General features: G+C 32.5%; 1 protein-coding gene across 1 annotated transcript; it reads left to right on the forward strand.

The window, feature by feature from the left end:
- Positions 1-4,520: 4,520 nt before the first annotated feature.
- Positions 4,521-5,446, forward strand: LOC133332713 (large ribosomal subunit protein eL32). The gene is made up of 3 exons (XM_061541092.1): positions 4,521-4,623; positions 4,877-4,976; positions 5,057-5,446. The coding sequence occupies exons 2-3, from the start codon at positions 4,884-4,886 to the stop codon at positions 5,366-5,368; spliced, it is 405 nt and encodes a 134-aa protein (XP_061397076.1). The 5' UTR covers positions 4,521-4,623; positions 4,877-4,883; the 3' UTR covers positions 5,369-5,446.
- Positions 5,447-10,597: the final 5,151 nt, after the last annotated feature.

A 10,597-nucleotide genomic window follows, 5' to 3' on the forward strand; every position in this document is an offset into this window, starting at 1 on the left:
ATCAAGACATCAGCTGCGCTAAATGGACTACCTATTCATTGTGCCATGCTTTATACTTAGCTGTGCTTGATGCCCGACCTTATATAGGCCTTGATTTACACATTTTGTATACGACTTTGACATAACAAGCCACAATATGAACAAATTTTAATTTATAACTTGCTATCATAGTTCAATAAGTCCTGATTTAGATTAGGCGAGTTTACTTCCGGCAATTTTTATCGTTCTCTTTTGAACTTGCTTCATGCGTCTACACAAGGCACGACCTGTTTTTTGGATCATAATTCGAATGTTTTCAATTTTTCGCGAATGATAAAGTTACAATGAATGAACAAGCATTTGAAATCTCTCGCGAATGTTCTCATTGTACGAAAAATTGACGAACGATAAAATTTCGCGTCGCCGATTTGTTCTTTCGCGAGCATTTCTTTTGAAAAAACAAACAAAAATATCATAAAAAAGTAAACACACACACAGCGAATGAATGTGTGTATAGCAGAAAGTGTTGAGCATGTGTGAAATAACAAAACACAAATCCAACAACTATTGAGTTCACGAACGTTTGTTTTTATTCTTGTTGCTGTTTTGAACATTTGCGAGAATTCGCAATGATGCAATAATAAGGTGATGTAGCAAAACAAAAACCTTTGTTTTTGTCTCGATTATCTGTCAAATTTTTCCATATATAATTTGAAATGGTTGGCAACACTGCACATCGATTTAAGCATGGCACAATGAATAGGTGGTCCATTTAGCGCAGCTGATGTCTTGATTAACTGTCAAAGTGTGTAATTTCTACTTGAATTCGATGTGCAGTGTTGCCAACCATGTGAAACATTATATGCAAAAATTTGACAGATAATCGAGTCAAAAACAATGGTTTTTCTTTTGATACATCACCTTATTATTGCACCATGGATTTAAGTAGAAATTATCCACTTTGACAGTTAATCAAGACATCAGCTGTGCTAAATGGACTACCTATTCATTGTGCCATGCTTTATACTTAGCTGTGCTTGATGCCCGACCTTATATAGGCCTTGATTTACACATTTTGTATACGACTTTGACATAACAAGCCACAATATGAACAAATTTTAATTTATAACTTGCTATCATAGTTCAATAAGTCCTGATTTAGATTAGGCGAGTTTACTTCCGGCAATTTTTATCGTTCTCTTTTGAACTTGCTTCATGCGTCTACACAAGGCACGACCTGTTTATTGGATCATAATTCTAAATGTTTTCAATTTTTCGCGAATGATAAAGTTACAATGAATGAACAAGCATTTGAAATCTCTCGCGAATGTTCTCATTGTACGAAAAATTGACGAACGATAAAATTTCGCGTCGCCGATTTGTTCTTCCGCGAGCATTTCTTTTGAAAAAACAATCAAAAATATCATAAAAAAGTAAACACACACAGCGAATGAATGTGTGTATAGCAGAAAGTGTTGAGCATGTGTGAAATAACAAAACACAAATCCAACAACTATTGAGTTCACGAACGTTTGTTTTTATTCTTGTTGCTGTTTTGAACATTTGCGAGAATTCGCGAATGTTTGTATTCACTTGTGAGAATGTCAGAAAGAATTTCAACCACCAAACGAAAAGAATGATCGTTGTCGTGTTTTTCTCACTTATTTGTTATGTGCGTGCGAACATTCGTTTGGTAAAGAATTTATTGCGATAAATTCATTCGTAAAATGATCCCATGATAAAATGATTAATCATTCGCGAACGAATTTTGCGCACCATGCATATAAATTATTTTATTATTTTACACTATTCATATCATTTTAGCATGTAGCTTTTCATCGTTCATTGTGTTTTAGAAAAAAAAAACGCTTATATTTTTTAACTTACGTTTGTTATTTATTACAGCCTTACCTAAAAATCAACTAGCTCGTTCGACGTTTTTAACCACAAAATAGAACACATGTATTTATATGAATGTTACCGAAATACGTCGACGTACGAATTTTCAAAGTTAAAAAAAATCAACTATGACAGAACCATGGTACAATAATACAAGGTAGGGCAGCTTGAGGTGAATAACAAATAAAAATGCACGTGTGGCCTCTTCTGCCAAAAATAAAATAAATATACGCAACAAATGTTTGTGTTTATTTCACATTTTTTCAACACAAAAATAAAAACGCGAAAAATGAATGAAAGGTTATGATTTCTTCCCAAAATCCAGTAGGGAATACCATCAAATGTTTGTTTCATCCATAACAAAGTAATTACTTCCAGACGAACATGTTAAAAACATAATTTTCATTTCAATTAAATTTGAATATATTTCAATTTAATTTGAATTTATTTGACATTGTATTCAAAACAATACACACACATACACAAAATATGTATTTTGATTTGATTGAATAAGACACCTTGAAAAAAATTGTAATCAGTTGGTAGCTGTGCCCTACCTTGTAATAATTTTACCATGGACAGAACGTACATTTTTTCTTTTGTTGAAAAAAGAAACAAAACATAAAGAAATATAATTTTTTCCAATAAGAATATGAAATATTTGAACACATTTTATAATTTTATAATTTGATTTCGCGATTTGGTTTAGTTCGCTAAGAGAAATGGATTCGACGTATTTAGGTAATACGGCCGTACAAAACATTTTGCCATAGTGTGAAGTTGAATATTTTTGTACGCTTCGTTGAATTTTAGGTAACGTTGTTAAGTACATACATATAGAAGTAATCGAAAAGAAGAAGACTCAATAAAAACAATACCTAAATACTTTGTGCCCTGTTTTGACAAAATCAAAACTCAAAACAAAATATGACATAGTAAGACGTTACACTAGGCTACAGCTTACCTCTTGTTATTGTACCTTGTACCATGATTAGAGCTGAAATTGGGAATTGTTCTGTCAGAAATAAATCTGTCAAATATATATATATATATATATATATTTTTTTTTTTGATTATTACAACGTTACCTATATTTGGAGGAAGTTTAACATTTTTCCGACTCTTAACCAATTTTTTATATGGCAATATTGTTCAATAGCATCGTAAATAACCTTTCCTAGCTTTTTCAGTTGTCGACAAAATGTAGATGAGTGAATATTTTTTCGCTATATTCGCAGTGCCATTGTAAACTTTTAATTGTTTTGTTATAAGGGCGCAGAAAAATCCAATGATCGTTTTCTTTCGTTAAACATTTTTTTTGCATTCTGATAATCATTTCAAACCATGGCCTAATTCATGGCATAACTATACAAGATAGTTTCATTTGAGAAATTGATAATGTCAACCCTTCTTATTATGGAATTCATATATCAATTTCAAATAAAATGAGTAATAAATTTCATAAAATTTTATGCATGACGGTTGGCTTATTTTCAACAAATTGAAAAAAAATACTTTTTATTTTTTATTTTATTGTTTTTAAGATTTAACTAAGGACACAATATTTGCGTACATTTCGAAGGAAGATATTTTCGTTTAAATTTTGAAAGCTGAATGTTGTCAAAAGCCAATTTATGAAAAAATTGGATTGCTGCATGAGACTACCTTGTATAGTTATGCCATGGGCATAATTAAAAAGGGTTTGCAATTATCAATTTCAACCCTTTTTATTTGGAACTCATATCGTTCATTTGCTGCAAGACAGGCAGACTCAAAAACACGATTATGCAGAAAATGCGTTTTATGTTTTCAATTTACTCACACTTTATATGGGACAGAGGGAATTCTACAGCTTTTCAATTAGAGTGTGTAAGAGATATTCATATGAATTTTTTCCACAACATGAGGTCTATTAGTTCGAACAATCGTGCATCATTAACTCGAAAATCACGTTTTTTTGAGTTATGCCTCTCATGCAGCAAATGTGCGATATATCAATTTCAAATAAAATAATATTTTTAATAAATTAAACAAAATATATTTTCCAAAACTGAACGTTGCTCTCAAAATTTAACCTTGGTTGTTACATCTTATATTTATAAGTTTTAGAGGCAGAGAACTTCAAAATATTTATAAATATAAATTATTAAGAATTTTTTGCCACTGAACACATGATATGCGTGCATTTCGAAGGAAATTTTTTTCATTTAAATTTTGTAAGCTGATTATTGTCAAAAGCAAATTTATGAAAAAAAAAATGGAAACATATGACTGCATGAGTCTACCTTGTATAATTATACCATGGGTACAATTATTAGTTGCTATTTATAAGTTGCTATGGCCTATCTTGAATGACTGCACCATAATTGTAACTTTATAATATCGAAAAAAAATAGTTAATATTAGTATATAGCTTCAGATCAGGAACAGAAAAAAAATATATATATATATAGATAGAAATTATTCTCGTATACGAAATTATATTAAATACAAAGGAAACAATGGCAAAGTAATTTACTTAATAAACAAATACAAATTTTTAACAAGGAAATCGAACTTTGGATTCACACTCTACAATATGGCGTTCGATGTTTAACGGACAATTTTAGCAAATACACAAACCGGCAACTGACATCCATAATATTGTCAGCACTGAAATTTGACAGCTGTCAAAAAAAATTCGGCAGCTGGACTGCGGCTAACTTCAGTTTTCTTTCTTTTTGACGTGCTCTTTTAGAAAAAGTGGTGTGTATTTATTTATGAAATCGTGAAAAATTATTTACATCAATCAATGAAGCCATATCTGGTGCACAAAATATGTGAAAAAAATAATTGAATTGAACTGCGGTTCGATGATTTTGTGAAAATAGATTGTGGAACATGGCGTAATGGAATAAATGTTTTATTGTTGACATTCGAAACTTTGTGCACCAATCAATGGCCAGACCAATTATTTTTATGTCGACACTAAATGTTAACATATTGTGTATAATTTCAGCTCAAACATGACCATTCGTCCAGCATACAGGCCCAAGATTGTTAAGAAGCGCACCAAGCACTTCATCCGCCATCAATCGGATCGTTATGCCAAATTGTCGGTAAGTAAACAATCAAGAGAAAAATTGTCAAGAGAATTTTTGTAAAACTGACCCGTTTGTTTTCTACTTTTCTGTTTTAGCACAAATGGCGCAAACCAAAAGGTATTGACAACAGAGTACGTCGTCGCTTCAAGGGTCAATACTTGATGCCCAACATTGGTTACGGTTCCAACAAACGTACCCGCCATATGCTCCCAACCGGTTTCAAGAAGTTCCTCGTCCACAACGTTAAGGAACTCGAAGTTTTGATGATGCAAAACCGTGTATACTGCGGCGAAATCGCTCACGGTGTCTCCTCCAAGAAGCGCAAGGAAATTGTTGAACGTGCCAAGCAATTGTCCATCCGTTTGACAAATCCCAACGGTCGTGTTCGCTCTCAAGAAAACGAATAAACGTTTCAGTTTATTGCAAATAATTTTTCTAATTTTAAATTTGGATCTGAATATAGACATTTAGATATGAAAAAATAATTGTGTTTTTGTAATGCGACTCAATGAAGAATGATGAACGGAGGAATTTTATATACATACGTAAAAAATAATAGTGTCAAATGGATCAACAGCCGGAATGGTTTTGTTTACGTTGTCTCATGACATGGAACAACAAACATTAACATTTAAAATTCCAGTCAAGAATTGAAATAAAACATTTTTCTTCTGGAATCTGATAGTTGTTAATCGTTAAATGCCGATAATTTGGAAAATGTACCGATTTGTCTGAAACGTCCATAATTTCTGGGATATAGCGTTTGGAAGAACCCTACGGCTCGTTATTAAATCTCACAAAAATTGCAATTATTATTGCATTTGCATTAAAAATTATGTACTAAAGTGTCATACAAATGTCATAGCAAACACTTGGCTTTTAATTGGGTTTCAACCAACGGAAGTATGACTTCCCCCAATATTATATTGGCGTAAGCGACATTCCGGGGCCCATCTGTGTTGTTTATTTCTGTGGCTTAGTCCCTAAAATGCAAATTAACCCATTTTAGCCTTTGCCTATGACGGACAACATGGAAAGTGTACAGAAGTATTTTTAAAATTATAAATGGATTAAGATCGGTATGGGATGATAAGTAAAACCTTGAAATTTGATAATAAACAAATTTTAAAATAATCTGTACTTCCCGAGGTATGGGGCTCCAAATTTCCAAAAATACCCTCACATTTTACTAAATATCTTTGATAATACCACTACGAAATATTTGATACGTTTACTGCAGATAGTTCTTTTGGCGGTGATAAAAAAAAATAAAATAAAAAATAATTTGATTAATTCAACTTTTAAAAAATGTATCGCAGTTTTCGACCCAAGCTATTCAATTTTTACGTTTTTCTTGCATTCATAAACCAACTGTCCTAATTATGGCCAAAAAATGGGATCTCCGGCTCATAGTGGGCTACCGGGAAAAGTGGACCTATATTTATAATTACATTTTTGGTACCCATAAAAGATCCCACAGCCCTATTCTGGACGTCAATTCCGCGTGAATTTACTCGCTCTTCCCCTTCGACTTATTCTCAACAACATTTCAGGGTGAATTTTTCGCATTCTCGCTATCGTCTTATTCTGAATGAAGTTCGAAAGCGAAAATATCCGTATTGGGGGAAAAAAATTATTCTGGATTACAGGGAGTGGGGAAATCGAAACAAGTCTAGTTTAGGGGCTCCACTCGGATCGATTTGAAATTTTTACCATAAGTAGTCCTCGTTGAGCTGATTACAGTGATATATATTTGATGTGGGGGAAATGCATACTTTCCGAGATATGGGCCTTGAAAGTTCGGAGCATATCTTTATTAAAACGGCCGTTTTATTAATGCCACAAAGGCAATATGGGTATCATTTTAAAGCTTACAACGAATGCTTCCCAAAAAATATAATTTTTTATTTTTTTAGGGTAACAACAACAATATATTCAACTTTTAAGGTTTAATAAGCATTTTAGCCAACTGTATATAGTTAAAATTACAAAAGGAACCAAATAAAAACAATTCATATAAAACAAAAAAACAAAATTAAAAACCAATTGAAAGTATTTAAAAATTTCTACGCCTTTTGGGCTGAGGAGCTTCTTCATCTTCTTCACTATAATCCTCGGGACAGCTTACCTCCAACTCTATTGGGGATTCAGTCATTAATTCCTCCGATTCGCTGTCATCTGTTGACTTTGTTGGATCATACAGCTGACCAGCGAATCGAAGGAATTCAAGAAAATGATTTTTCTGATTTGCTTGGCACCATCTCAAGAAGATAATTTTCTGAATATAACCGTTGAAAAATATTTTTTGACGGTTATAATCAGAAAGTGATCTCTTGAGATGGCGTCATAACCCCTCAATGGTATTAGTATGTTGCCCCGATTCGGGGTCAACAAAATTAAGACTATGATTCACCCGGAAATGCGTATAGCCCTCCTCCGACAAATTATCATAAGCCTAAAAAATAAAAATTATATTAATAATAACTTTTCAATTATCTTCAAACACTCACCATCCATCAATCGGACACTATTATTGATCCAGGCCGAATATACTTTTTAATTATTGGGATAAGGGTATCCCGGCCTCTTTCCTCCCCAGGAACAATAAAACAGTTGTTACTGCCCCTTTCTACACCACCAAACTCCCACTGCCCTTCCACAGTGTGTCCACGGTTATACTTGCGACGGCCAATCTTCGACTCATCTATTTCGACGATTACTCCAGGGCCGCCAATCTGCAGGCACGTCTGGAAACTACTGAAAACAACAACTTCACGGCAGAAGTTGTTCCAGTCCACTGCAGTTTGTTTACACATCCCCGTTTCCTTCATAATATCCGATAACGGACCACCTCGCTCAACCCACATGAAGGAAAATACGAGGATGTGGTATATGGACAAGTGCGAATTTTCCAAGAACGTTCCTTTTCGAAAGGAACGCTTGAAATTGCACTTGACATTCCGGCGGGCCCGAAAACGTTTCTCGCATCTAAAAAAAACAATTATTTAAATTTAATCAATTGAATTTCTCTACAAACAACTTACCTCCATAGCCATCCATCGCAATTATCGTACGGCCTCAACTGCAAAGTATGTCCCTTCGGACATATTCCAGCCGGAGGTATCAGTCTTCACTCCTGCGGATGCCTACAACATCCATCGAAATGTTATCAAAAAGTTTTACCAATTCAATTTTTTTTACCTTTTTGAAGAAGTAACAAATTCACTTTATTTAAACGTACTTATTATTCACACTTATTTAAACGCATTACGATAAATAACGGCACTTTTTGCCATATTCCAATAATGCAGAATTGAAATAACCGTTATACATCATATTGAAAAAAAAACACTTTCAATTGAACATCTGTTAAATTTTCAAACGTCAAATAGATAAACAAATGTAAAACGGAACACATCAAACTTCGTACATACCATAAATTTATACATGGTATACATGGCTACGCAATCCAAATCCTTTTTTAAGAGCAATTTCCAAATCAAATTTAAGGTTTTTTAAGTAGCAGGCCTTCGGCCGGGGCTTAAAACTTTCACCTGTGGACAGGCGCATACATGGCTACGCAATCCAAATGTTTTTTTCTTTCAATTTTAGTTAATATTATATAATTTATACTGATATACTATAATTAAGCACTATTCAAACCCTTTAAAATGATACCCATATTGCTTTGGTGGCATTAGTAAAACGGCCGTTTTAACCAAGGTATATTCCAAACTTTCAAGGCCCATATCTCGGGAAGTATGCATTTCCCCCACATAAAATATATATCACTGTAATCAGCACTACGGGGACTACTTACGGTAAAAATTTCAAAGCGATCCAGGTGGAGCCCCTAAACAAGACTTAAGCCTCCAAGTCTTCATTGACTGTCAAATTTATTGTTTGAAGGGTTTGAAGAATAAAAAAACAATAAATATTTTTATTCGAACCAAAATATATATGCACATTACTATCATTAGGGTTTCCTGAAAGATATTTTGAGTTTTTATCCTGTTCTGGTTCGTATTTCGAGATTAAAATGTTAATAGCAAGAGAAGACTAATAGCCTAGACAGACGACAGCCTTAATTTGCATTAACAGCCTTAATTCAAAGTAACTTGAACATTATCCTCATTTTTATGTGTTGTTAATGCACAAAATCAAACTGAATTTATACTGAATTAGGGAATTTCAATATGGCAATGCTGTTAAAAATAAATTGTTTCTTGTCAAATTTATTTATATTTATGAAAATAAAAATAAGAAATGAAGGCAAATTTCAACCATTTTGTAAATTAGGAGCTGTTATGCTAAGATCATAGTTGCCGGGAGTATCTTGGAGTAGGATGACATTTTGTGCGAAAAATTTCGCTAATAAACTGACTACAAAAACATAAGTAATAAAATTTTTTATGAAAAATATCTACACAATAGTTATTCTATGGCGATTTAGAATATTAACTCGAAAAGAACAAATAAAATGCCATTGGAAATCCTATTGATAATGTATAAATGTAATAAGGAATATTTAATCCGAGTTTGATGCATTTTGAAGGCGAAATAAAAACATTTTCGGTAAATATATGTCCCAACAAAAAAAAAAAAATAAATAAATAAATAAAAATATTTAAAATTATGGAAGGTCAAAATGAAGGAGAAGAGGCATATCATAAAAATAATTTGCCACTTTAAGAAATTGGAGAGATATAATATAGAAATTAAAAAAAGGTACACAATTATGTAGTGAAATAATAATCTGTGAATTAATTAATTTAATCGCAAATTTCTTCCTATTATTCGTTGTGTCCGACATCGTTCAATGCGGGTTTTTGCTATCATAAAAATGTTCTTTTATTTGTAATCTATTGTAGTTATTGCACCAAATTGCATCAAAACAATGAACAGCTGTTTCACATGCCATATTATATGTTTGTTGCTATATTTTCAAACTTTAATTTATTTTCTTTTAATCAATTTCATTTTAATTTAATTTACATTTGTATTGTTATAAAGTTTCAATAACAATAAATATAGCAGTTTTTAATAAAAAAATCAATAAATAAAGTATTGAAAATATTACACAATTAAATTATAATGGGGCAACACGCGTTGCAACTTAAATTACAATATGGCAACACAAATTTTTTTTCAACCACAATTTTCGAAAACTCCAATCCAAGGTATATTTAATAAGGTAGCCGCATCGGCCCAGCTGTTGGTGCAAATAAATGTCAAAAATGTTGTTGTAATGTTGAACCAAAAAATTAAAAAACAAAATTATAAATGAAAATCTCAGAATTTCGAAGAGCTTGTTTGGCAATACTTTTATTAACATTTTCTACAAGAATTTGTGTAAAAAAATCTTGTCAATCTGTTTGTACAACAACCGATGTTTGTTGAAGAAATTCACCGATGCGGCTACCTTGTATATCTACCTTGCGCAAATCTTTTTACATGCGAGATATCTCCCTAGCGAATATCCAGAATAAGGCTGAATGTTTTCGCTCAACGTGAAATGGTCCAAATAGGGTGATGATCTTGGAAATGATGGATTGAAGTCACATAATCGGACTGTATCCATAGAATTATCCTGGATGCAGAATCTTGTCATTATTATTATCCAAAGCACCCCCATT

The sequence above is a fragment of the Musca vetustissima genome, unplaced genomic scaffold (assembly GCF_032173495.1).
Source record: "Musca vetustissima isolate MV318-11 ecotype Yass unplaced genomic scaffold, APGP_CSIRO_Mvet_v1 utg16112, whole genome shotgun sequence".
NCBI lineage: Eukaryota > Metazoa > Arthropoda > Insecta > Diptera > Muscidae > Musca > Musca vetustissima.

What these genes read in the sequence shown, in the direction of transcription:
- LOC133332713 (XM_061541092.1), top strand. Translation starts at nt 4,884, where the DNA reads ATGACCATTCGTCCAGCATACAGGCCCAAGATTGTTAAGAAGCGCACC. An exon ending in ATCGTTATGCCAAATTGTCG is followed by an intron (nt 4,977 to 5,056) that starts GTAAGTAAACAA and finishes TTTCTGTTTTAG; the next exon opens with CACAAATGGCGCAAACCAAA.